The sequence below is a fragment of the Arvicola amphibius genome, chromosome 15, assembly GCF_903992535.2.
Source record: "Arvicola amphibius chromosome 15, mArvAmp1.2, whole genome shotgun sequence".
NCBI lineage: Eukaryota > Metazoa > Chordata > Mammalia > Rodentia > Cricetidae > Arvicola > Arvicola amphibius.
In genome coordinates, this window is record NC_052061.1 from 32,537,466 (window position 1) to 32,565,046 (window position 27,581).

Consider the following 27,581-nt stretch of genomic DNA (forward strand, 5'->3'; position numbering starts at 1 on the left):
TAGGCAGAGTTTGGAGAAGGAGAGTAGGAACCAGAGGGGTCAAGGATCCACAGGAAGGCTCACACTATCAACTAACCTGGATTCACAGGGGCTCCAAGAGACTGAACTGACAACCAGGAAGCCTGCATGGGACTGACCTAGGCACTTTGCATATACGTTACAGCTGTAGCTTGGTCCTCTTATGGGATCCTAACAGTGAGAACAGGGGCTGTCTCTGACTCTTGTACTGGCCTTAGGGGCCCTACTCCTTATACTGGGTCACCTTGCCCAACCTCAATACATGGGTAGGTGATTAGTCCTCCTGTAACTTGATATGCCATGTTTTACTGAAACCCATAGGAGATGTGCCCTTTCCTGGATAGAGATGAAAGAGGAGGGGATGAGGGTGGGAAGGGGGTGGGGGAGAGGAACTGGGAGGGGAAGATGGGGGGGAGGCTATGGCCAGGATGTAAAATAAATAGAAAATTTTTTTTTTTAAAAAAGGAAGAAAGTCGCATCCATATTTTCTACCACGGCAACTAAAAATTCTGGAAACTGGGGTCCAGGGGTGGAACTCAGTGGCACAACACAGGCCTACCACCTAGCATGTGTAAAGTCCTCAATTAGATCCCCAACACAGTACAAACAGGTAAATAACTAAAGGAAAGCAAAAGCTGGAAACCCTGTGAATACCTAGGATTCAGGCCACAGCCCAGAGACGCTTTCTGGGAACTCCAGGGGAAGCTGAGGCACTCAGCAAAAGAGGCCTCCAGTTTTCTGCCAGCACAGCTGGGAAAATTTATCTGAGATGCAGATTTTCTACAGACGGAGTTCAGAGAGCCGCTCCTGAACCAACTCCACTGCAGGCAGTTCTAACACTGGCTGCGTATACTCTACACTGCAGAACACTGCCCTGAAAGACTTCTCCCTCTGAGCCACCTACAGTCCTTCCTGTGCTTACTTTATTCTCAAGCTCAGGAGGGAGCTGCGGCTGTGACTCAATGATAGAATACATACTCGCCTACATGTGTTAAATGAAGATGAGGGTCTAATCCTAAGAATCCTCACTTCACTCTCCATTCACCCCACTGTGTTGGTTAGTTTTTCTGTCTGTCTTGGTTTTGAGAGAAGTTCTCAACTATGTATCCTCGGCAGGCCTGGAACTTCATACATAGACCAAGCTGTTCTTGCTTGTTTTGATTTTCAATTGATTGGTGGTGGTGGGGGGGTTGTTGTTCCTTTTGTTTGGTTTTGATTTTTTTCTCTGTGTAACAGTTCTGGCTGTCCTGGAACTCATTTCATAGACCAAGCTGGCCTCGAACTCACAGAGATCCACCTGCCTGTGCCTCCAGAGTGCTAGAATTAAAGGCATGTGCCACCAAGACCAAGTTATTCTTAAACACAAGGAGGTCCACCTGCCTCTACCTCCCATGGGCTCAGCTTAAAGGTATATGCCACCACCAGCTTGGACTGGTTTTAACTGTCAACCTAATAAATTCTGAAATATGGGCTGGCGAAATGGTTCAGTGATTAAGAGCACTGGCAGTTTCCAGAAACCTGACTTCAAGTCCCAGCAACTACACAGTGGCTCAAAGCCATTTATAATGGAATCTGATGCCCTCTTCTGGCGTGCAGGCATATATGCAGATAGAGCACCATATACATAAGATAAATTTTTAAAAACTCTTTTAAATTCTGATCTATACAGATATTCTGATACATATATATATATACATATAATTTTTCATCCCTTTGATTATGTTGCTCTAGAGGACCCTGACTAAAACAAATATGGTATCAGGAGTGGCTCTGGAGAAAGGGATTATAAGGATGATTTCCTCTAGTGTCTGACAGGTTCATCAGCTGCAGTCACAAAACTCCTCAGAGTTAGAGTAGTCCCAGAACAGCTGTCACTTACTGGGGGCTACAACCAGTAGTTACATAATCCACAAGGTGGGGTGCCCCAGTAGTCCCAGTCTGGCATCTGGAGCCAAGAAAGTTGCTGGAAGAGTGGCTGGTTTCTACTCCACTGAAACTCTGGCTCTGTCATCTGCTATCAGAGAAGGAAGTAGCAACAACAAAGCAAATTGCCTCATTGGCAAGACTGAAGGCCAAGCAAGTAAACAGGGGAAACTTCCTTCTGAAACACCCTTTTTGTTCTGGTTTCTCTGTAGCTCTGGGGGCTGGCTCTGCTTCCCAAGTGCTGGGATTAAAGGTGTGCACCACCAATGCTCAACTGAAATACCCTTTTTCATCTGGGTGCTACCAAAGGTGCCATTCACAATCGGTGCGCCTTCCCACTACCTCATCAAGACAAGAGGGAAAATCCTTCAGGAGCAGCTTCCCACTCAGGTGAGTCAATTAAAATTGTGGCAAGTTAACATTAAAACCAACATGACAAACACCCACCCAGTCCCATCTGCACTGTCTACAGGTAACTTTCATCAATTTCCATTTCCTCTTCCAGTGCTTTTTACGAAAAATAAGCAACACCTTATTTCTGACACAAAAGCAGTATAATTGTACCTGCATTTTCATATAGAATATTGTGAAGACCACTCTACCAGTGGAGGACGAAATGAAAATAAAGAAGCTCGTTCCTGCCTTCCCAGTTGCACTGGTTTTTGCTACATAAATAAGCCACAGGTTTGCCTAGCAATGTTGATAGACATCTATGATATTTTCAATGTTTTGCTATTTCTGACTGAGAATAAAACCAACCAAGCCAAGAATAAAGAAAAATACATTTATTTGGTGCTAATTAGGATTGCAACCTAAGATAAATTGACGCACTGTTGAAAAGTGCTCCTTATTCACTTCGTATGTTGTGTGCATTCATATGTGTACATGTGCACAAGCACACGTCTATACAAGCACGTGGAAACTGGAGGAAAATCTCCAGCCACCCTCATTTATACTATGCCCCTCCTTTGAGTCAGGGTCTCTCACTGGCCTAGCTTACCAACTAGAATAGACTAACTCTAACTGATCAGCAAGTCCCAGGGATCCTCCTGTCTCCACTTCTGCAGAGCTGAGATTATAAGCAGACATTACCACACCTATCTGTTTGATTTTAATGTGGATTCTGGGGGCTAGAGAGATGATTCAGCAGTTAAGAGCACTTGTTGCTTTTGCAAAGAACCAAGGTTTGATTCCCAGCACCCACATGGTGGCTCACAACTGTCTAACTCTAGTACCAGGGGATCCAACGCCCTCTTCTGACCTCCGTGGGCACTGTACACATGTGGTGCACAAACGTAAATTCAGGCACATGCATAAAATTAAGAGCCAGATGGAGTGGCACTTTCCTTTAACCCTAGCACTTAGGAAGCAGAGACCAGTAGATTTCTGTGAGTTCAAGGCCAACCTGGTCTACATACCAAAGACACATAGTAAGATCCTGTCTCAAAAATAAAGAAAGTCTCGGGGCTGGAGAGATGGATCAGCAGTTAAGAGCACTAACTACTCTCCCAGAGGTCCTGAATTCAATTCCCAGCAACCACATGATGGCTCACAGTCATCTATAATGGGATCCCGATGCCCTGTTCTGTCTGATGTTCTCTTCTGTCATGCAGAAATACATGCAAATAGAGTACTCATATACATAAAATACATAACTAAATAAATCTTTAAAAAAAATAAAATACAAAAAAGCCAAGTTATTTTATTCTTAATTATCCACGTATGAGTCTGTGTGTGGATACATGTATCTGTGAGTGCCAAGTACCCAGAGTCCAGAAGGGAGCACCAGATCTTCCAGAGCTAGTTACAAAAGGTTGAACTGCCCGCCCTCTTAACTGCTGAGCAGTACTCAGGCCTTCTTGACAGCCTGACCCTAACAGCCACTCCTTCTTCCCTAAACTTCCCTTTTCTTTCCATCCTAACTTTCCTTCTGGTTCTGCTTCTGCCTCCTCAGCTTATCCTGATTTTACATTCCAGACCCTCCTTTGTTGAGATGCTGCAATGTCTCTCAATTTCAACTTTCCCAAGTTCTACAAATTCTGTGTCTCAAGACTCTACTAGCATCCCCATCTGAATGTCCAAACCTTAACCCCCCATGTCCAGCGCCTTTCCCTCTAGAATACTGCCTCCCCTTCTCTCAGGGAGTGTCATCTCCGTCCACTGAGTCCTTCTAACCAGAAGACATCTTGGTCCTTCTTGAACTCTGTCTCCCTTACTGCACACAGTGAGTTATTAAACTCAAGTTCCCCCAGGCTGGTTTTTCCTCTCCCCTCCACTGCTCCTACTTTAGGATTGCAGTAACCACCTACTCCCCTTTCTCTCCAACCCATGTCCCACACTGCTTTCAACAAATGTTTTATTTTCCTATTCAACATCTCAACTCCTCAAAAAACAATATCCAAAATCTTCCTCAAAACTGTATTAATGTCACTGAGCCCTCGCCGCCTGCAGCCAACTGAGAAGCCCATGTTACCTGGCAATTTCCTGGTGGTAATCATAGTGTTCGTCCTCCTCCAGCCATTCCAGGGATCCCGTGGTCGGATTGGCACGGCCACAGAAGACCTTCATGGTGCCAACTGGCTCCTCGATGTTTGCACGGAAATGTGGCCTTGTCAATTTCCTTCTTAGAATAGATCTGGATATCAGGAACCTAATCAATTTTAATGCCTATGGTGAAAGCAAAAGACAAGAAAACAAAAGGGGGAAAAATCAAGAAACAGGCAAAAATGTCAAAGTCAACTAAGAATTTTATTAATGATGGCACAGATCTTCAATTTTAACTCTGGGGAAGAAAGGCAGGAGGATCTCTGTTAAATTCAAGGCCAGCATGGTCTATACGGAAAGCTCTAGGCCAGCAAGAACTACATAGTGACAGCCCCCAGCTCCAAAACATACTACTCAGTATGTTTAATAGTTCCAGCAAGAATGATCTCATTTTCTATGCAGCATATCCCATCAAGAACTATGATAACAGCGAGGTGCAGTAGCACTTCGAGAGTCCCAGCACTCAGGAGGCCGAGGTGGAAAAATCTGAAATCTGACACCAGCCTGACACCAGCCTGGGCAACACCGAAGGCCTTGTCACAAAAACAAGAACGCAATATAACGAGATGGTGCATGTCTTTAATTCCAGCATTTAGAAGGCAGAGGCAGGAGGCTCTCTATGAGTTCCACGCCTGTCAGAACTACACAGTGACACCCTGTCGAGAGAGCGAGAGCGAGAGAGCGAGAGAGAGAAACATAGTGATATACAATGCTGTCTGGAAATTTTGGCGCTCTTCAGAAAGACCAACAGGATCAAAAGTGCCTCACAAGTTCATCCGGGTCCAGCCCTCAAGTGAAGGCAAATGAGAAGGCAAAAAGAGAGCCAAGCAACGAGCTAACAGGAGGGAGCAGGAGTGCCCAAGTGGTCATTCCTCGGCATACTAAACACACTTATCTGTGGTGTCGCCATGGTTTAACTAAGAGCACACTTAGAAGCGCACTGAGGGTCTCTCCGGAGTTTTAATAAAAAGCATGTCTGCGTAGGGCACACACATTTACAGCACTACTGCGGGTAAGTGGGAACTGCACGGTTTCCAGCTACTCAGAACACTGACTAAGAAAGCCATCCCGAATGAGAGAACGGCTGACCGGTTCAGGGACCGAAGGCACCAGTCTTGTGGCCCAGACCCTGCTCTGTGCTCAGTCACATTTTGAGAAAGGACGATCACCCAAGCGGACTGCTGGGGCTGGGCGGACCTGTCCGCCAGGGTGCTTGAACAACTCCACGTGGACTCCGGCAAAGTCCTGAAGTATCCCGGGGACCCGCATATACCCACGCCAGGGCCCGAGTCAGAGCCCTAGAAATGAGGTCCGAAAGCTGACCAAACACGGGAGCAGCCACGGCCCTACCTCCCCAGCACCGCCAAGGGGCTCACCCGCTGTGGGCTGCACGCCTCTCGCCGCCACTGCCGCGGCCATTGGGCCTCACCCTGGACCCGGGGGCGGGGCCTCCGTGCGTAGGCGTGACGTTCCACGCGGCGCGGCCCTCCCGTCACACCCCGCGCCTTCCCACAGTGCTTCGCGACAGCTCGCTATGGAGGCCGGCAGGACTGCGGTGTTGCGCGTGAAGCGGAAGCGTAACGCGGAGCCTGCAGAAGCTCTCGTGCTGGCCTGTAAACGCCTCCGGAGCGGCGAGGTCCAGTCGTCTGCTCAGGAGACGCCGGAGGGTCCGGAGACAGCGGCTGAGAGTAATGTCTTCCGGTTGGTTGCTACCGTGCGCTCCCAGGTAGGAGTTGGGGGTGGATTCTGGAAGGGAGCTTTGAACGCTGCCCGGGCCGTCATCCTTTTCCTGTCGCCCCTCAGGAGGAGCCCATCCAGCAGCTTGTGCGAGCTGCCCTGCGCCCGTCCCGGAGCAGCCAGCTGCGTATCCGCCGCGACCTTCGCGCCTCAGTTCGCGAGGTCCGTAAAGAGGGCCGCTACAGGGTAGTCTCCAACCACCGATCCTCGGGGACCTCCAGTGGTTTGGAGTCCCAGTGTGTGTCAGAAGCTGATGGGGATGCAGGCTTCCAGTTGTTGGACCTGGTCCACGAGGAGGGAGACCCAGAGGCGGCTGCCGCAGAGTGCTGCAGAGTGAGTACTGAATGTCTCCGTTCTGCTCCCAAAGGCAGAGACCGCATAAACTCTGAGGATGGATAACCCACTCTAAAAACCCTATTTTGCCTGTTTGGGTTTTGTTATATTTGTTTCCTTGAGAGTTTCGCTGTGTGGCCCTGATTGACAGAGTACTGGCAATGTATCCCAAGCAAGCCTGTGCACACAGCGGCCCTCCAGCTTCAGCTGCCCCAGCGCTGGGATTACGGGGATGTACCACCACACGTCTTACGGGGTGGGGGGGGGGGGGGTTGATGTAGTTGTCCAGGCCTTTAATACCAGCACTCAGGAGACAGAGGAATGAAGATGTCTTTGTGTTCAAGACCAGCCAGGGCTACACAGTGAGACCCAGTCTCAAAATAAATAAATTGTTGTAGGCCTTTCAAAAAGTAAATTTGGGCCTATTTAAATATATACATTTTTTTTTTTTTGATTTTTCGAGACAGGGTTTCTCTGCAGCTTTAGAGCCTGTCCTGGAGCTAGCTCTTGTAGACCAGGCTGGTCTCGAACTCACAGAGATCCACCTACCTCTGCCTCCCGAGTGCTGGGATTAAAGGCGTGCGCCACCACCGCCCGGCTTAAATATATACATTATTAATTAAAGATTGTGTTAGACTTTCGTTGCCCTGACAAAGGATTTTTTTTTTAAAGCTCACAACTTGAGAGATTTGGACCATGGTCGGCCTGCTCAATTGCTATGGATCTGTGTTGTAGTGGAATACTATGGCAAGAGGAGTATATAGCAGAGCAGACCCTCTATAGAGGCCAGCAAGCAGATTGGAGCCAGGTGGTGGTGGCACATGCCCTTAGCTCCAGCACTTGTATGGCAGAGGCAGGTGGATCTCTGTGAGTGCAGGATCAGCCTGGTCTACAAATTAAGTTTCAGGACACACAGGACTGTTACACAGAGAAAACCCAATGGGGGGGGGGAGTATGTTTTCTTAATAATTATACTTCTTTTTTAAAAATATTTATTATGTATACAATATTCTGTCTGTGTGTATGTCTGAAGGCCAGAAGAGGGCACCAGACCCCATTACAGATGGTTGTGAGCCACCATGTGGTTGCTGGGAATTGAACTCAGGACCTTTGGAAGAGCAGGCAATGCTCTTAACCTCTGAGCCATCTCTCCAGTCCCAATAATTATACTTCTAAGATTTAACCTAGATAAATAATTCAACAAAAGTACACAACTATGGCATTAACAAAAGATAACTTGATTTTCTAAGTTGTGCTATATACTTAGTTTTAGTTTGGGCTTTGTTTTGCATTGCTTTTGGGGCAAGTGGTCCTCAGCAAACTATATCCCAGACTCTATTTTCCTTTAATTTGTTTAATCTCCAAAAATAGTATTAATTAGATACTTTTATCACCATTTTGTTCTTAACTTTTTCAAAAAAAGTTTCATTAGCATTCATTGACTATTTATTCGGACATTTTTGTACATCTATACTGTCTTTTGAGCACATTCATTCCCTCTACCCATCTTCGTTCTACTCACTCCTTCTCAGCCCCTCTTCTCAGTGAACCCTGTTATTATTCTACTGTTATTGCTGTGGTCTTTGATTGTGTGTGTGTTCCCATGAGTTTACTTGGGATTGCTCATAGAAGCATGGGTGAGGGATTTCTAGCTGTGTTACCTGGACTTTTCTGTGTCTGTATGTTTCTTTCTGAGATAGGGTCTCACTGTGTAGACTGTCGGAGAGCTGCCTGCCTCTGACACAGCCACATACTGGGATTAAAGGTATGCATTGCTGCACCTGGCTTTGTATATTTCACTAATGTCTGACCACATGCCTACTTTCTGGAGAGGTGACTGACTTAATATGCAGGAAAACTTAGAACAGTGCCTCCTGGTGAATATATGGTAAATACTCGTTAAATGGTAACTATTGATACTGGTGTGCCTGGAAGGCTAGTAGCCACCAGCTGATTTGTGTGTTTGCTAAAAGTTAGGTTGGTGATTAAATAATACATAAACTTACAAAACTGGAGTTTCTTAGGGTGATCCAAGAAAAGCAAGCATAATACTTTGAAAAAAAAACTAGATAACCTTAATTTGTGGAAATGTTATCATATGAGAGCAGTGGTTCTCAACCTTCCTAATGCTATGATCCTTTAATACAGTTCCTCGTGTTGTGACCCGAACTATAAAGTTATTTCATTGCACCAGGCAGTGGTGGCACATGCCTTTAATCCCAGCACTCAGGAGGCAGAGACCAGCCTGGTCTACAGAGCTAGTTCCAGGATAGCCAGGGTACACAGTGAAGCCCTGACTCTGGAAAAAAGAAAAAAATTGTTGTTACTTCATAACTATAATTCCGTTACTGTTAAGAATTGTAATGTAAATATCTGGTATGCAGCGTATCTGATGTGCCACCCCCCAAAGAGGTCGCAACCCACAAGTTGAAAACCACTGACTTTGAGGCAGAACTGCTGTGAAGGAAGAAGGCGTGGCAGAGCTGTATGCAGGTAGTCTGCACGCCATAGGCTATAGGTGTCACTCTAAGGAAACAATCTGCAATTGCAGTTAACCTCATGTGTATCTGTTCTTCCTAGGAAAGATAATCTGTACCTATAGTCAGTGGACCAGAGCAAGTTCCTTTCCTTCCATTGGTTGACTGACATGCAGCCCTCAGATAGTGTTAAGTGTTGGTGCTTTCAGGGTCATCTCTACTTTTTAAATGGAATGGCAGTGAAATTAGGTAAGGGTTTGTTTTCCCCAAGATTATCACCGTTTTTCAAATGCAGAAATGACATACTCATTTTAATACTGTTTATGAAGGCTAATAATTAATTCAAGAACTAGATAATACATGGCGCTATAGAGATGGCTTGGCAGCTTACTTGCTGTTTCATCATGAGAACCTGGGTTCAGTTCCCAGCACCTTAAAAGGCATAAGACACCTTAAAACAGCAGGTTCAAGTAGATCCAGTACCATCTGCAGTCCAGGCACAGTGTACAAGTGTGCATCTAGACAAAGAGGCATATGCACATAATACGCATATAAACATTTTAAAGCAATAGACATACACAATGATTTGGAGTATTAAGATTGATAATCTTAACGATCTGCAACATGGGAAATATATGTTTAACAGTACAATGTGCTCTGTGTAATATAACTGAAAATATGAGGGCATATATGCAGACATTAAAAATAACTTTCCTGAGGGCTGGTGAGATTGCTCAACAGGTAAAGGTACAATCCCTAGGGCCCACATGTGCATCATAGCACACCCATGTAGTACTGTCCTGGTTTCCTTTCTGTTGCTGCAATACGTTTTGAACAAAAGTAACAAGGTAATAAAGGGTTTAGGAAAGGCAGGAACTTGAAGCAGAAACCATGCAGAATGCTTTTTTGTTGTTGTGGGCCTATAAAGGAAGAACATAATAGCAAAGAGTATTCAAAAAACGTGTAGAAGCAGGTAGAGACTAGGCATGTGTGGAGATAAGAATCTGGAATACCGCCTGCACTCCCAGTACTTGGGAGGCAGAGGTCTGTCTGGTGTATACCGCAAGTTCCCTACCAGTCAGGGCTACACGTGAAATGTAGCCTGACTCAAAAACAATATAAAAAGCATTTTGAACACAGCATGAAAGACAGTAACAGGCCTTCATTTACCTAATCCTTAGAACATTATTTGACTCTTATTGCTATCATCTGTTTCCTTTGTAGACATCTGATCCAGATGTGATCCTCTGCAATTCTGTAGAGCTGATCCGTGAGAGACTGACGATTTCTGAAGATGGACCACAAGTAGAGCACCAGAAGGAACCAAAGCACGATGATGACTATGTATATGACATTTACTCTATGGAAATGGCCCCTCTAGAGTGGATTGAGGACATCCTGTCTGTGCAGCCCTACAGCCAGGAGTGGGAGCTGGTAAGGGGTCCAAGAGGAGGAAGACATGGATCAGGGTGCTTTGACTTCCTAGACCTTACTCTTTTTTGGTTTTGTTTGCTCTTAAGTTTTAAAATTAATTTTAATTAGTATGCATGCCGTGGTACATGTGTGGAAGTCAGAGGACAACTTGTTCTTTCTACCATGTTGGCTCCTAGGATCAAACTTACTTAGGTCATCAGGCATGGTGGCTATCCATCCTTGTTGAGATAGGGTCTCATGTAGCCCAAGCTGGCCTCAAACTTGCTATGTACCTAGAAATAACTTTCTGATCCTTCTATCTCCAGAATACAAATGCTGGGAATATAGACTTGTACCACCACTTCTGGCTTCCTTTACTGTCCTTTAGAAAGTTTGGGGGTGGGGGGCAATGTGTGAATACATGTTCCTGTTTATTGGAGCATATGGAGGCCCAAAGTTAAAGTTGAGTGTCTTCCTTGAAGTAGGGTCTCTCACTGAAGCCAGAGCTCTCCAATCCTAATAAATTAATGAAACAGATTGCTCTAGGGTTGCATATCTCTGATCCCATGCTGGGATCTCAGGCAGGCTACCCAGCCCACCCAGCTATCCAAACTCTGGTGCTTAAGCTCGTACAGCAAGTAGTTTATCCACTAACCATGTTCTAGTCCCCCCTTTTTCTTCTGAAACAATATCACTATGTAGCCCAGGCAGGCCTTGAACTTTGGCAATCTGAATTGCCTCAGCTTCCCCAATATTGGGATTACAAGAATATAACACCAGTGACACCTGGCTATGGGCTCCACTCTTGATGTTTGGGGTTTTTGTTTTGTTTTGTTTCTTTGGCTTTTCAAGACAGTGTTTCTTTGTATAACAGCTCTGGCTATCCTGAAACTTGATTTGTAGACCAGACTAGCCTCAAACTCAGAGATCCATCTGCCTCTGCCTCCCAAGTGCTGGGATTAAAGGCATGTGCCACCACTGCCTGGCTAGAATCACTCTTAATAAACATTGTTCTAGTTCTTGTTTTTGCTTAAAAGGAAAATTCTATTCTAAATCCTTTGTAGAAACCCTTGTTTAATGCAGCAAATATATTAAATACAGACTACCTACTCGGAAAGTTTTGTTCATAATCAATCTTCAGATGTCTTGGAATCTTGATGGTTTTTTTTGAAGAGGACCTAGGTTTGAGTCCCAGAATTGTCAAAACTAGACATTAGCATGAATTTGAATGAAAAAAAAACTTGTCGGGCGGTGGTGGTGAGAATCCTAGCAATTGAGAGGCAAAGGAAGGCAGACCTCTATGCCTGATCTACAGAGCAAGTTCTAGGACAGCCAGGCGGTTACACAGAAAAACCCTGACTTAAAGAAAAAACACAAAATAAAACGTTTATGTGCTCTCTGCCTACCACTTTCAGACCATTTGCATGCTGATGCCCAGAGGCCAGAAGAGTGTGTTAGATCTTCTGGAAGTGAATTTACAGAAAATTGTAAGGCGTAATGTAAGTGCTAGGAATTGAACCTAGGTCCTCATCAAAAAAGCTTTGCTGAGAGGTGGTGGCAGCACTCAGGAGGCAGAGGCAAGTGGATCTCTGAGTTTGAGGCCACCCTGGTCTACAGAGTGAATTCCAGAACAGCCAAAGCTACACAGAGAAACCCTGTTTCAAAAAAAAAAAGAAAAAATCAAGTGCTCTTAATTCCTGAGTCATCTCTCCATCCCCCAAGAATAGAAACAGTTAAATTTTTTATTATTTTATTTATTTTTGGTTTGGGTTTTTTGAGACAGGGTTTCTCTGTAGCTTTGGAACCTGCCCTGGAACTCGCTCTATTAGTCCAGGCTGGCCTCAAACTCCCTGTCTCTGCCTCCCAAGTGCTGGAATTAAAGGCATGCACCACCACTACCCAGCAACATTTTAAATTTTAAAAAATAGCCAGGCAAAGCCGGGCGGTGGTGGCACACGCCTTTAATCCCAGCACTCGGGAGGCAGAGGCAGGCGGATCTCTGTGAGTTCGAGACCAGCCTGGTCTACAAGAGCTAGTTCCAGGACAGGCTCCAAAGCTACAGAGAAACCCTGTCTCGAAAAACAAAAAAAACAACAACAAAAAAAAAATAGCCAGACATGCTGGTATACATCTTGAATCTCAGTATTTAGGAGGCAGAGGCAGGCAGGTTTCTGTGAAACCATCCTGAGCAAGCTCTAGGCAAGTCAGAGCTATATAGTAAGACCCTGTCTCAGAAGAGAATGAAAATTTCTTTACCATCCTAACTCCATTTTTTTTTAATGTTAAGATTTGGGCTTAAGAGATGGCTACTCTTTCAGAGATCCTAAGTTCAAGTCCCAGCAACCACATGGTGGCTCACAATCATTTATAGTGGGATCTGATTCCCTCTTCTGGCATGAAAGTGTACATGCACACTCATACACATAACTAAATCTTTAAAAAAAAAATAGAAATAAGCTGGGCAGTGGTGGCGCACGCCTTTAATCCCAGCACTCAGGAGGCAGAGGCAGGCAGATCTCTGTGTGTTCAAGCCCAACCTGGTCTACAGAACAAGTTTTAGTTTGGGCTCCAAAGCTACACAGAGAAACACTGTCTTGAAAAACTAAATAAACAAATGAATTAATGAATGAATAGAAAATCTTGCTTTAAAAACAGTTTAGCTGGGGCTGGAGAGATGGCTCAGAGGTTAAGAGCACTGACTGCTCTTCCAGAAGTCCTGAGTTCAATTCCCAGCAACCACATGGTGGCTCACAGCCACCTATAATGAGATCTGGTGCCCTCTTCTGGCATGCAAGCATACATGGAAGGAATGTTGAATACATAATAAATAAATAAATCTTTAAAAAAAAAACAGTTTAGCTGGGCAGTGGTTGACCTTTAATCCCAGCACTGGGGAGGCAGAGACAGGTGGGTCTCTCTGGGTGCTGTTGGGGGCCTCTATTACCAATTTTGCAGATAAGCTGCACTCACCTTAGACCACTATGTGGTCTCTAATCCTACTCTCCTGTACTATTTATTCTGATCCTGACCTTCTGACCTTTGGCATCACCCAGTCCTTCGAGAATCTGAGGATGATGCCATTACCTCCTCTTACACTCATCACCCTCAAATGATACTGGAAAGTGGCATCTGCAGCTAGAGTGGAGTTAAGATTATACAGTCTCCTGTAAAGCGGAGTCAGATGAACTCTGAATCTGCCATTTTTACATTGTACCTTTACTTTAATTCCCCCTTATGCCAGTAGCTTCCCATAAGGAACGTAACTTAGAGGTTTTAGACTTAAACTGGTGTTTATGTTGAGATGCTCAGGTGAATGAAGATCAGCAACCAGAAGACACATATGAAGAAGAAGATGATGAAAACAGTGAAAATAATTGGCGCAATGAGTACCCAGATGAAGAAAGCAGTGATGAAGATTCTAGAGGTGGGTAGCAACCCAGATGGGGAGGGACTGGTAGGAGTAAAGACTGAAGGGAAGAAGTAACTAATTGATGGGTATGTTGCAAATGGCTGGCTTTCCCTCTCTTTCCAGGGGAACTACTGGGGTATAATATACTGGGGTACAGAACTACTAGGTCCTAATTTTTAACTAGTTACTGCCTATGTATGGGAAGTCATTTCACTTCTGTGAACATCATTTTCTCTCTAAAAATGAGACAATATTGGATCAGCTTTAGCATTTGGTAAATTGTGTAGCACATTCTTTCCCCTATTCCCATCAAGCAAGAAAGTGTTAACAGGGTTGGAAAGATGCTTCATGTCTAAGAGCTTTGGCGGCTTTTGAAAAGATTTAGGTTCTCTGAGTTGTGTCAATGGCAGCTCACAACCATCAATTTCCATTCCATTCAGTTCCAGGGAACCCTACATCCTTTTCCGACTTTTGTGGGCACCAGGCATACATGGGATGCACATACATACATACATACATACATACATAGATTCATGAAAAACACTCAGATACATTAAAAAATAAATAAGAGAACTCGGCGTGGTAGTGCATGCCTTTAATTCCAGCACTTGGGAAACAGATGGACCTGAGTTAAGGCTAGTCTGGTTTACAAAGTGCGTTCCAGAACAGCCACAGCTAGACAGAAACCCTTTCTTGGGGAAGAAAACCAAACATACCGGCCAGCAAGTCTAGCAACATGAGTTGGATCTCCAGAACCCTTGCTATGGAAGTAGAACCAGCTTTCAGAAATTGTCATCTGATCACCACACCTGTACACTCCATATATTTTGGCTCGAGCAAGTATTTAATGGAGAATAAAGTCCTTATCTCCTTATAGGCTCTAATGAATACAACAGCCTCAGTGAGGAGGAAAGCAGCAGCAGGCAGTTGGTGTGGAGCAAGTACCCTTTGGATGTACAGAAGGAGTTTGGTTATGATAACCCCCATGATCTGGATTCGGATTGATGGTCTCCTGAGATTCTTCCATAAGCCCTTGAGGACTCTTGACTACAGTGTCATCATCTTAGGATGCCTAACTGAACATGTAGAAGGAAAAACTATGCCCCAGCACAGCAAAGACCTAACTAAGAGCTCTTCTTATAAGTGATTAAGTGAAGCCAAGCATGCTGGCTCCTGCCTGTAATTTCTAGCATTCAAGAATCTAGGACTAAAAGGAGCACTGAAAATGGAAGGCTAGCCTAGACTACATAGAAAGTTTTAGGCTAACCTCAGCAAAAGAATTAAGATTCTATTAAAAAAAAAAAATAGTGAGTTATCCTACAGTCTGGAAAATAAAATGATGTGAAACCTCCAGCCCAGGTGGTTTTTCTGTAATCCCACATCTGTGCTCAAGCCTAAAGCAGCTGGGATGTGAAACCTCCAGCCCAGGTGGTTTTTCTGTGATCCCACATCTATGCTCAAGCCTAAAGCAGCTGGAGGGAGGAAGCAATTTCATCGGCAGTACAATTTACCTTCCCTACTGGAGTGCCTGCCTCCAGGGAAGCCTGTTTTCTTTGATGGATGTCATCTCTACAAGGGCAACAGTGCCTCCCCTGCCTGAACTATGGGAAGTAACCCCTCTCCCCCTTTGGACTATAATGGTCATAAAGACTGCTGTCATCTTTTGGTAGTGGTGTTAAGGAACAGTATTATGTGATATTCTCTAATAAAAATTAACTTTTTAAATTTTTTACACAGAAGCAAGCAATTCTTTTAAATCCTTTTTAACCTGATTATCTTAGGTGTTTTCTCCTCAGAAAAGAGATTAGTGAGACAGACATTTCAGAATTAACTTTATACACTAAAGTTAACTGTTTATAGCACTTAGAAAAAACAGGTTACAGTTGTCCCTTGGCATACCAAGGCCCATTGGTTCCAGGACTGCCAGAATTCACCGTGTGTGTGTGTCTGTGTGTATACACAAGTACCTTAATATAAATTGTCATAGTATTTGCACATATAATCTATGTCCTTCATATTATAAAAATCTAATGTAAATGCTATCTAAATTGTACCACTGCTCTTTGGGGAAGGACAAGAATAAATATGTACATGGTTAGAATAGGCATATTTTTCCCAAAATACCTTGTTTTTGGTTTTTTGTTTGTTTATGCTTTTTTGGTGTTTTGAGACAGGGTTTCTCTGTAGCTTTTGAGCCTGTCCTGGTACTAGCTCTGTAGACCAGGCTGGCCTTGAACTCACAGAGAACCACCTGCCTCTGCCTCCCAAGTGCTGGGATTTAAGGCATGTTCCACCACCACCCAACTTCCAAAATACTGTTTAAAATCTACCCACCATCAATAAAACTTTTGTTACCAGAACTCTTCCAACCATTTCCTACTCATTTTCTAAATCTCAGCTGCAGGTGTAGTATTATTGTCTACCAGAACTTTCCACAACATGTTCTGTATATGCACTGTGCAATTGTATGGCTGCTGAGCACTTGAAATATGATTGGTATAACTGAGAAACCTCAGGGATTTTTGTTTGGTGGTGAGGGGTGAGACAGTCTCTCTTTGCTGTGGCTATCCTGGAGCTCACTATATAGACCAGGCTGGCAATGAATCAGAAGAAAGCCAACCGCCTCTGCCTCCCTGGTGCTGGAATTAAAGGTGTGAGCCACCACAACCAGCATTAGGAGGTTTTTGCTTGGTTGGGTTTTTTTTTGGGGGGGGGGGGTGTCAAAACAGGGTTTCTCAGTGTTACCCTGGCTGTCCTCAAGATCTATTTGCCTCTGGAGTGCTAGGATTAAAGGTGGGGCCACTACCACCCACCCACCCTGCCATGAGTATTTTAAACTGTAACTTGCAATGTTGTTTTAGTCTTCCAAGTGCTATCAATTTGGTTGGATTTTTATTTCATTTTAACTTAGCTACATGTGGCTAGTAGATACTGTATAGGTCTAGGGAAATAACCTTCAGAACATTCAATTCAGCAAATGCCCTCTTAGCCTGTGATAGCTGATTCCTGGGAAAATACACAGATGCTTTCTTCTACTACTTACAAGTTCATAAGCCTCTCTGTTCATTCTTTCACTGTCTGTCTATAAGACTCTCCCTACGTGGTAGTTCCTACAGGAGGTATTAAACTGGTCAAATTGGTCTAATTTGTGTAATCAAGTGTTTATTGCAACTAATCAAACTAATAAAACTATCCCAGTTACTTTATTCTGAATATCAATGAACAATTCAGTGTTTCTTTAATAATATTAATTCAGTAATATGCAGTAGTATTCTAACAGTCACCTTGATCTGTAGACATACAAGCAAGACCAACATCCTGTATTCCATTATAGCGTGCTCACTGCTGTATATGTGTGCATTAGGTTTTGCTAACATTAAAGGGCCAACAACTTCACAGACTGTACCTAATACAAAAGGAACAAGCTGTACTACTCACTGTAAATGGGATTAGAACTCCAGGAGGTAGATTCAAAGAGACAAAGACCTGGTGGGAAGAATTCTACCATGAATCATGAGTGCTATAGGAAGTCTGGCTTCTTTCCCACAGAAAGGGTGTTCCTGGGAGAAGCTGTGTTCAGCTCAGAAGGGAAAAATGCTGTCACAGTCACTAAGCAAGTATTAGAGCATCTTGAGTGTGAGGTTCCTCCTCTCAGAATCCACTGGAGGGCAGCAAATTCCTGGGATTAGCTGGTTTAAGGGCCAAAGACCACTAAAACCAGGGTCACACTCTGCTTAAAAACTTAGTTCCAGAAGAGCCTTGGAATGGGTGCCAGCTTGGCTCAGACATGAATCATGTTTGCATGGCTTAAGCAAGTCAGTCTTTGCATAAAACACCTTACCAGGCCAGAACTTATTCTACAAATCCCCAATCTATGGCAGAAACCCACAAGCTCTCACAAATGCGTTCCCATAACCAAAAGCAACTATGATTACACTCCCCTAAGTCTTTATTGAGCAAGCATATATCCAAGGTTACCCCTTTGCAACTATGGCCAATTTGGTAAATAAAAAGGATCAGAAGCTGAGAATGCCTCATAGTAGTTACCTGTTTCATTTGATTTCACGAATTCCCAAACTTAAAGATTAAAAGAAGAAATGTCCATAGAGAATGCCAGAACAGCAGGTTCTTCTGTGTCCAAGATGGCAATGTCTAAGGGCATCCCAAGACAGTTGTGCAATCCAATGTAGACACACTACCCACAAAGATCCAAGGCTATTGTTTTGGCCTCGACTGGTAGCCTCGCGCAGTCACCACAATTAGCTGTTACCACCTTTTCCCAGGAGCCAGACTGAGGTTGAGGCTGTTTTCTCCTGCAGTCTTCGCTGGTCTTTACAGGGAGAAAATAAAGATACACCAGTACCATATACTTTCAGATTTTAATCTCACCAGCTCTTGGACAAGAGAAGGCAAACAGGTGTGCTATTCCATGACCCAAAATGATTGAGCGTGAACAAAGCCTGAAGCCAGTGTGGTTCCACCTCCAGCACCAGGGTGGACTTGTACGAGTCCACACAGCAAACCTCACACAGGCCCTTAGAGAAAACGCTATTTGATGACTTGAATCCATGAGAGGTTCTCCAAGTTCACTGAGAACTGATGAAATCAGGTAATTTACCCGAATTCCAAAACATTCCAGGCCTCTTACACTTTATAGCAGAGATCCAGAAATTTACTTTCTATCAACTAGAACAAAGGCCAAAAGTCTTAATAAAACAAAGGATTATCCTTCAAAATAACAATATTACCAGACTTCTGTAATACGCAAGGACAGATCATCTGGAGCTAAACCAGGTGATAGTAACATGTGACTTATCTATATATTAAAGCGTAACAGGTACATGTTTTAAAATGTCCTTTGTTTTTGTTCTTGATACAGGGTCTTACTTTGTAGGCTCAGATAATATGGTACTCACTGTGTAGCCCAGGCTAGCTGTGAACTTCAACTCCTGTCTCAGCTTATTGAGTGCTGGGATCACAGGTGCTCACCACCATGTCCAGCCCTAAAAATCCTTTAACTTCACCTTCATAATAATAACAATGATAATAGTAATGTTCAACAGATTATGTGAAACATGGTCAGGATCTGACCTATCACATTAAGACATCTCTGAGAGTTGAACTTTTTTTAAAAAAAGACAGGATCCTGTTAGCTCAGAGTGGCTGCCTGGAACTTACTATGTAGCCTAAGCTAGCCTCAAGTTCAGACTCTTCCTGCATCACCATGCCAAGTGCTCCGGTTACAGGTGTCTACCACCACACCAGCTACGGTATTTTTTTTTTTCAAACAATTTATTATTGCATCCTAAAGACAAATAATCACTAATGGTTTGCTAAAATTGGTGTCCTGGATTAAATATCAATAAATAGTGAAATATAGGAGTTGGAATTTGGTAACAGTAGTGACTTGTCCAGGTAGCAGTAGAGATGCTCCCACTCAGCTGGAGTAGTGAGGTTTTCTTTCAGCCCATGTTTCAAGGGCTCCACAGCACCATGGCTTCAGCTAGGAAAGAGGCAATCAAGTGGCCAAGCCAATTTCTTTATGAGCCGGAAGCTCACTCACCTCCTTGTTTAAGGATTTTGACCACAGTACTAAAATTATCTGAGCAAAGTCAATCAGACAGGCAGCACCTCCTCAAGGAGATGGCTGGGTACTCTGTACACAGTGACCCACAAATGAGAAGTCCCAAAAGGAGGACCCATGCCCAGACCCTCCAGAGTCAGTCTTCTCCCATCAGGCTTATTCTCTGCTTGAACATGAAGTTCCAGGGCAGGGATTGATGTTCCTCTTGTAGAATTCAGGAAAGGGGGCACACATTGATCCCATGTCAGTTAAATAAAGTCTGCTGTTCGTGCTACCCAACAAAAAAAGGGGAACACAATGTTTTCCCTAAGGAAGAATTGTAGGCCACAGGAAGAAATGGCAGCATTTCAGGCCTCTAAAATCAAGTAGCTGGACTTGGTCAGAGGAAAACTTCCCATGAAGGAGCCCCACTATGAAGACTCCTAGCTTAAACTAGAAATAGCTGTGAACCATAAGCCATAGCTGTCAACCTAACATTCCCTCTTTGCCCACTACAGTGCACCAACAGGGCTGTACCTATCCACCAGAAGAAGCGAAACAAAATCAGTCCCCTACCCCAACACCCCTCCCACTGAAGTCCCCATCTTCAGGCTAGTCTGACCAGTATCTTTCCGTAGCTTACCAAAGAGAGAACATTGGCCCTGAGCCCCCTTACAAAATGTGTGCCAAGAGGTTCATTTAATTCAGAAGGCTTAGGTTTCTGGTCTTTGGTGGCTGTGGTCACAGTCTCTGGGCTTCAGGGAATGTCATGTCTGGCTTCTAGTCAGTTTTCCTCACAACAGTTTTCTCTTCAGCTACATCCAGCTCAGTCAAGACACAGAAGCAAAGCTTCTGTGTTACTTTGGTGACAGTAGCTAAATGAAAATAAGAAGCACAGGATTTAGCAAACATACTTTGTTACAGTTCCAATCTGAATACCAGAAGGCTGAAAGCTTATCTGTGACTCTTTCCCACCCATCCCTTACGCAAACCAAGCCTGACTTTGTCCTTTACAACCAAACCTCTCTATTCCAAACCCAGCCTTTTCTTCCCAGGTGTGGTGGTACACACCCATAAAGGTAAAGGCAGGATGATGAGTTCAGAGTCATCCTCAGCTACATTGTGAGTTCAAGACCAGGGTTACACAAAAATCCTGTCTCAAACATAACAAACCAAACACCAAAAACCAGATAGTGCTTTAACCTTACAATAGACACAAAAAAAGGTGTGATGGGCAGCCAGGTTTTACCCCCTTCCATTAGGTAAGATGGAAGAGTTGGTAGCTTCTGCATGAACCTGAGCACAAGCATGCAGCCAGTATGAGTCAAAGCAACTCACCCAGAACATTCCTAACAAAGACTGGCCTCCGGGACTCTGGCAGGTAAACACCCAGGAAGTAGACAGGGACCCCAGAGAGGGCAATCCCAATGCCAATGAGGGAATTGACGGTGTCACTGAAGAGGGGTACAGCCACCAAAAACAAGGAGCATATGCAAAACACGATGGGAAAAAAGAGGCTCAGCTGAAATAGAGGAAAGTGAGATTTAGTAGGGTGGGATGAAAGAACACAGCCCGATCAGAAGATACTTTAAGAATGAAACCCTAAATAAATATTATGTATACAACATTCCTTTCATGTACACCTGCACACCAGAAGAAGGCACCAGATCTCTTTACAGATGGCTGTGAGCCACCATGTGGTTGCTGGGATTGAACTCAGGACCTCTGGAAGAGCAGTCAGTGCTCATAACTGCTAAGCCATCTCACCAGCCCCTAAATAAATCTTTAGAAAAAAAATTCAGTCTAAAAATGGGTCTGGAGAGATGGCTCAGCAGCTAAAAAAAGCACTGGCTGCTCTTCCAAAGTATCTGGATTCAATTCCCAGCACCCACATGGCACCTTATAGTTCCTATAACTCCAGTTCCAAGGGATCTGTCACCCTCATATAGACATACAAGCAGGCAAAACCCTAACATACATTAAATAGATAAAAAAAATAAATAAATTCAGTTAAAGAAGAAAACCCATCCCTACTAGTATGCATGAGCTTTGACTGTTGAGCCCTTCTTGGCTACATAATTCCAAAGCTAATCTGGACAACATGAGGCCTTATCTTTTTTCTCCCCCTTTTTAAACAGGGAGGTGCTGACCTTGAGAGGTCGAGGCCAGTCAGGCTCTTTCCAGCGAAGGTAGAGCTGTCCAACAACAGACAAGCCCACAAAAAACCAGTAGCTGAAGCTGAAGTAGTTGATGAGCAGGAAAACATCCTTCACGACGAGGTAGATGAGTGCCATGGTGCACTGTGGGGTGGGTGGTAGGGAAGAGAAGTGAAGATTACTTCAGCCATACCAGGAGATTCCACCATCAGTAGTCTGTCAGATCTGAAATAGCTTTACCAGATTAGCTCTGGTTTTCAGTGCCCCTCACTTGGCATCGGATAGATCCATTATCCACATTAACTTGCTAGGCAACATCTCCCCCCCTCCCATTGCAAGCACTTTGGTTAACAAGGTAGCTTCTTCCTTTCTGATGGCAGACAGGGAGACCCTCAACACTCCAACCAAGCAAGAATTACATTGTTAACCTAGAGTTCTTGAGGCCGGGGTCCAAACTACCTGGCAGGGTGGGCAGTGGTAGCCTACATTTTAATCCCAGCACTCAGGAGGCAGAGACAGGTGGATCTCTGAGTTTGAAGCCAGCCTGGTCTATAGCACAAGTTCCAGAACAGGCACCTTCTGAAGCACTACAAGGGAGGCTGAGGCAAGAAGGTCTAAAGCAATGGTTCTCTACCTTACTAATGCTGTGACCCTTTAATACAGTTCTTCAGGTTGTGGTGACCCTCAACTGTAATATTTTTATTGCCATTTCATAATTGTAATCTTGCTACTGTTACGAATCATAATGTAAATATCTAATCTGCAGATGGTCTTAGGCGACCCCTGTGAAAGGGTCATTCAATTCCCCCAAAGGGGCCTCGACCCACAGGTTGAGAACCACTTGATCTAACGCTCAAGAGCAGCTTAGCCTATTTAAGAAGGCCTTGTCTGGGGCAGGGGAAAATGAACAAATAGTGGGTTTGGCATATAGGACAGTGGTAGATTGCCTGACTCATATATGGGGCTCTGGGTTCCATCCCAAACACTACAGAAAAGATAATGAACAAAGCCTATAGTGCAAGTTAGGAATCCTGCATAAACCTGTCCAAGCCCACATTCTCCCAGCAGAGCTTACATTGAACAATAAAGCTGGCACAGGTGTAAAGCGCTCAATATGGATCATGGACAGAAGGTTTGGGAGGTGGCCCTCACGTGAGCCCACGAAAAACAACCTGTAAGAATATGAAATGTATCAGCAGCAGCAGTCTCAGAGCCCCAGAAAAAAAATCAGGGGACGGCCTCTCAGGCTTCATATACACCCAGCCCATTACTCATATTACTCATAAATGTCTTCAACTCACCACTATCCAGGAATGCTCATCCACCATTATCCATTAACCACTCCAGGCCTTCAGCAATGAAACTCAGTATCCACCAACATTCCCACTTCTGAACCAGAATCCTCACCAACATCCTACAGATGGACATAACAGTCCATCCCACCAGGGGTGCACCTATTCTGCTATAGTACAAATGTACAGCTACCACAATGGCCTTTTTAAAAAGATATGGTCTTCTATGTAGGTCTGGTTGGATTCAAACTTGAGAGCCTCCTGTTTTGGTTGGGGCTGCACAGCCCTTCTTTTAAAAGCCATCATGGGAGTTGGAGTGATAGTACCCAGTAAAGAGTACTACTCTTGAACAGGTGCCCCTGTAACTGGAGTTACACGTGGGTGTGAGCTGCCACCCAGGTGCTAAGAACAGTCTATTATCAGAAAAGTCAAAGTACCTTGATGAAGCAAAGATGGATGCATTTAGGCCCCCAAAGCAGGAAAGGGCAACAGCAATGGGGATGGTCCAGCTAAACATGCCAAATGTCTGGTCAGCAAATGTCTGGAGACAGAGCAAAGAAGGCACACTCGATACAGGACAATTTATCTATGATCTCTGAACAGAGGCAGTCACTGCTAAACCATCCACCCTCTGCCCTCTGCAGACCAGTCCCTCACAATGCAGAGCTGGAGTTGCTGTAGAAAAGGACTGGACCATCCAGGAGCACCATGTGATTCTCAGGAAATGACGAACAGGGGCAAGTGAGAACCCCCCCCGCCCCCCCGCCAAAAAAAAGACTCACCACAGCCACAGCGTCACTGTCATGGACATCCTGAATTTTCAGCACTGTATAATAGGCCACGTTTGTCAGGATGTAGATGAGTGTCACAACTGGCATAGAAATCCCGATGGCCAAGGGCAAATTTCTGTGAGGACAAGTGAAATAGGGACTACCTAGAGCCAACCTCCCTGAGAATGAAAACCCATCCAGCACCCACTGCAATCTCCTAACATTTAACAGTTCACTGCTGCCAGGTCTTTGAGATGGGCTCCTCTCCCCCACACGCCCTAGGTCAGGTTTGCTTCCCATGCTCCTGGGCACTTTCCCTGAAAGGGGGCACGTGATTAGTTTATCCTACCAGATTAGATTCAATGAGTCACATATGGCTTTATTACATTCTTGCATCTGTGATCTCAACATAAATGCAGGAGCAATATACTCTGGGAACTAGAAACTAGGCTGGGGACCTGGTAGGCTCAGGCCACAGTCTCACTACCACCGGGCAAAGTCCTGCCACCCCAGCCTTAGCTGGGTCTGCTGCTGCCCACTAACACCTCCTATAGGAAGGACCCTCGGTGCTCTCCAATGGAACAGGAGGGTGAGAGCCAGGGCTTTCCCACATTCACTCACTCCCATCCTAGCCCCAATGCCTCCTAACTGGAGAAGGGGAGCAGGGAGAGGAAGAGGGGATGAGACAGAGGGAGGAGGCACGAGAAGAGGGCAACTGTGCCCAGCAGCAGCAGGAGTTCCAGCCAAGATGGAGAATGTGATCTCGCCTTTACCTTTCTGGGTTTTTGATCTCTTCTGTTACAAAATTAAGGGTGTCCCAACCTGAGTAAGAGAAGAGGGCAGAGTAGAGGGCAAGAGAGAGGTTTCCCACATCCCACGAGGAACCCTCAAAGGCATTCTCAAAGTGCTCAGTGTGTCCTGTGGGGCAGAAGTGGGTGGGAGACCAGGTGAAAGGAAGAGAGGGGAGGAATATGGAGAAGATAAAGGATTCAGAGGGAGAATTAAAAAGATGAAACAAATGAGAGGAGGAAAAAGGCAAAAACAAACAGGACAGGGGAAGAAAAAAAAAACATCATTTAATACCAAAACAACAACAATCAGAAACTCTCTGCGCCTCACCACCCCAACTACTCCCTCAGGTTAAGTTTTTTTAAAAAAACTAGATGTTATCAAGAAAACAAAAGCATTCCTGGCTGTACTCTGAGAAACACTTCTTCCAAGACCATAGTGAATTTCCATTTCCAGCAAGGGACCTCAGTTCTTCCTATTTTGACTTCACTAGTCATTTTACACAAAGCAGTAATTTCTACTGACAACAACCTTCCAGCAGGCGGTCTTAGCTCAGATCAATGTACAGTTTGGACTTGTGGGCTTATCAGCCTCTTGGAGAAGACTCCATCACTCTATTTGCAGTGGGTGTGGTATGGTTGTATAAGGCACGGAATCTGAGGCTATATAGTAACTGAGGTCTTCTTATCTCTTACTGGGCCAACCCTACCCTTCAGCACTCCAACCCAAGCCAAAGCAACTGTCCTCCTCCCTAGAGGCCTCTGAAGATTGCAGACTTGAAAGCCTGCCTAGCTGCTCAGGACAGACATCCAGACAACATGGATCTTTTACAAGAGTAAGCCTTCTACGGTGCTTGTCATCACCCCAGCAGAAAGGCTAGACTTAGGGGTAGAAAGAAAGCTCAGTGGCTGACCACTTATAACTCCAGCTCCAGGGAGATCTGACCCCTCTTTTAGCCTCCACAGGACCCACACACCTGGCATAAACACAAATACACACAAAGTAAAAAATATTTAAAAGTCCAGGCAGTGGTGGCGCACAGATTTAATCCCAGCACTTGGGAGGCAGAGGTCAGTGGATCTCTAAATTCAAGGCCAGACTTGTCTAAAAAACTAGTTTCAGGAGAGCCAAAGGCTGTTAAACAGAAAAACCCTATCTTGTGGGGGGACGGGGACAGGAAAAAAAGGAAAAAAATATTAAAAAGAAAGCCTCAATGTGATCTTAATGTGACAAAAGATGCAGGCATGCAGAAAGAGCTTCCAGGTATCAGTTACTGCACATAGCAGTGGTTCTCGAAGGCACACATTTTGGAGGAAAAATTACTCAATAGCCCAATTTTACTCTAAGATATTCCTGAGATCTCAAAGACATCTAGATGTCTGACTGCAGTTGCTCAGCAGATTTCCTGGGCTACCTGGGCACTTCCTAAAAGCATGTCTTTGGGCTGGAGGAATCACTTGTCTAGTATACATGTAGACCTGGCTCTCTGATCCTCAGGACCATGCACACATAAGAACTCTTTTAATTTTCAATTTCAAATCAATAGGTCTGAGATGACGGGCTCAGCTCCCCAGGTGACTGCAAATATAGCCATGTTTGGGAATGATAAAGAAAAGGGAATTGGCTGTTAAGTATGGAGGATATCCTTCGGTTAAAGACCTTTCTGGATATCCTGGGAAGCCCATCAGCCTCAGTTTGTTCTGACCCTAAAATGAAAAGCTTTCAAGAGCTAAGCTATAGCTGGACATAGTAGTGCATGTCTTTTCCCAGCACTTGGAAAAGGTACAGCAAGAGAATCAAACAGTCAAGGCCACTGGGCTATGTGGTAAATTACAGGCCAACCCAAAATATATTTCAGGACATTATCTTATAATGTCTTTTTTTTTAAATGTCTTATAAATAAATAAGAGGACTAGGTATGCTGCTGAGTAGTAGTAGAGTGTTAACATGGTATTCAAAAGGTCCTGGTTACATCCATAGAAAAAAATTAAGAAAAAATTAAAAAGAGCCAGGTGTTAGTAGCACACACCTTCATTAATCCTAGCACTCCGGAAGGCAGAGGTAGGCGATCTCTGAGCTTGAAACCAGCATGATCTACAAAGGGAATTCCAGGACAGCCAAGGCTGTTACACAAAAAAACCCTGTCTCAGCTGGGCAGTGGTGGCGCACACCTTTAATCCCAGCACTTGGGAGGCAGAGGCAGGAGGATCTCTGTGAGTTTGAGGCCAGTCTGGTCTACAAGAGCTAGTTCCTTGACAGGTTCCAAAGCCACAAAGAAACCCTGTCTAAAAAACAAACCAAAAAAAAAAAAAAAAAAAAAAAAGGAAAGAAAAGAAAGAAGCCCTGTCTCAAAAACACAAAAGAGAAAAGAGAAAAGAAAGGCCAACATAAGAAAGGCAATATCATTTTACAACATCTGACACTCTGTCAAGAGCTGGCTTTGAAAGATTCCTCAACACAATGCTTAATTCAATTACAGAGGAACAGTAAAATACTACAAAATGACCCTTCCCCTATTGGCCCCTCCAGTAAAGTCGTTTCCCACTCACTACTTGGTAATTACAGACTACCACTATCCCCCTAAATGACTTATATGAGTAACCCAATTATAGTCCAACTTTCAAGAACTCCAAGGACCTTTGCTAGCTTCCTGCAATGCTTTTTCCAAAGAAGCCCCTGAGGAGAACCTGGCATTTGATATGTCTACTTGGCCAAACCAGCCTGGCTGATAAAGCCCAGGAAGAGATTCATAACCACCTCTTACTTCACTGACAATACTCTAGAATATATTCATTATGTGCTAAGAGATGAAGCTAGCTAAGTCCCATATCCTCCTCAGGGAGCTTATGAGGCTCCAGGAGGCATTTACCCTTCTTCCCACCTCAGCCCCTCTTACCCTGGCACAGTTTAACAAGGCCCATGACAATGATGGCAATGAGTGCCATAACCTTGGCATATGTGAATGTGTCTTGTACTCGTGTGCCCCACTTGACATAGGCACAGTTCACAAATGTCAGCAGACCTAGAAGGAAAATCACAGTGTCACTGGTAGGCTTGAGCTGAGCACACAACCCCAAACTCTCTACAGAGAGCATTTTTCTACCCTCCCTGCCTAAGTTAGAGGAACAACGGGTCCGTGAGAACTAGAACAGGAAAA

General features: G+C 44.5%; 3 protein-coding genes across 7 annotated transcripts in view; 1 reads left to right on the top strand and 2 right to left on the bottom strand.

Moving 5' to 3' along the window:
• Positions 1-5,932, bottom strand: part of Prmt7 (protein arginine methyltransferase 7) — a 36,264-nt gene extending 30,332 nt beyond the window's left edge. Inside the window, exons 1-2 of one of the 2 annotated variants that reach the window (XM_038312689.2) lie at positions 5,862-5,932; positions 4,415-4,608 (exon numbers count right to left, since the gene is read on the bottom strand). In XM_038312689.2, the coding sequence (XP_038168617.1) occupies positions 4,415-4,509 (95 nt within the window). In that variant the 5' untranslated portion in view covers positions 4,510-4,608; positions 5,862-5,932. Of the gene's footprint in view, positions 1-4,414; positions 4,609-5,682; positions 5,821-5,861 lie in introns of those variants that run through there. The other variant, XM_038312688.2, reaches the window with a different exon arrangement.
• A 76-nt stretch (positions 5,933-6,008) lies between these two features.
• On the top strand, positions 6,009-15,586 carry Slc7a6os (solute carrier family 7 member 6 opposite strand). 2 transcript variants are annotated; one of them, XR_005283285.2, is made up of 6 exons: positions 6,009-6,211; positions 6,289-6,555; positions 10,257-10,466; positions 13,755-13,869; positions 14,732-15,213; positions 15,283-15,586. XR_005283285.2 is itself a non-coding variant. In XM_038312404.2 (5 exons), the coding sequence occupies exons 1-5, from the start codon at positions 6,020-6,022 to the stop codon at positions 14,857-14,859; spliced, it is 912 nt and encodes a 303-aa protein (XP_038168332.1). In that variant the 5' UTR covers positions 6,009-6,019; the 3' UTR covers positions 14,860-15,586. The 2 variants fall into 2 exon arrangements, 1 of the variants encoding a protein (XP_038168332.1); XM_038312404.2 differs by having other exon boundaries at positions 14,732-15,586.
• Positions 15,587-17,040: 1,454 nt separating this feature from the next.
• Slc7a6 (solute carrier family 7 member 6) overlaps positions 17,041-27,581 on the bottom strand; it is a 30,886-nt gene continuing 20,345 nt past the window's right edge. For all 3 annotated transcript variants that reach the window (XM_038312401.1, XM_038312402.1, XM_038312403.1), the window contains exons 4-11: positions 27,321-27,446; positions 24,409-24,553; positions 23,648-23,771; positions 23,303-23,406; positions 22,649-22,745; positions 21,568-21,717; positions 20,756-20,939; positions 17,041-20,292 (exon numbers count right to left, since the gene is read on the bottom strand). In XM_038312401.1, the coding sequence (XP_038168329.1) occupies positions 20,198-20,292; positions 20,756-20,939; positions 21,568-21,717; positions 22,649-22,745; positions 23,303-23,406; positions 23,648-23,771; positions 24,409-24,553; positions 27,321-27,446 (1,025 nt within the window). In that variant the 3' untranslated portion in view covers positions 17,041-20,197. The remainder of the gene's footprint in view (positions 20,293-20,755; positions 20,940-21,567; positions 21,718-22,648; positions 22,746-23,302; positions 23,407-23,647; positions 23,772-24,408; positions 24,554-27,320; positions 27,447-27,581) is intronic.

Bases quoted from the DNA above. Each gene is read 5' to 3' on its own strand.
- Slc7a6os (XM_038312404.2), top strand. From the start codon at position 6,020: ATGGAGGCCGGCAGGACTGCGGTGTTGCGCGTGAAGCGGAAGCGTAAC. The intron at 6,556-10,256 runs GTGAGTACTGAA...TTTCCTTTGTAG, and splicing joins CTGCCGCAGAGTGCTGCAGA to ACATCTGATCCAGATGTGAT. The intron at 13,870-14,731 runs GTGGGTAGCAAC...ATCTCCTTATAG, and splicing joins CAGTGATGAAGATTCTAGAG to GCTCTAATGAATACAACAGC.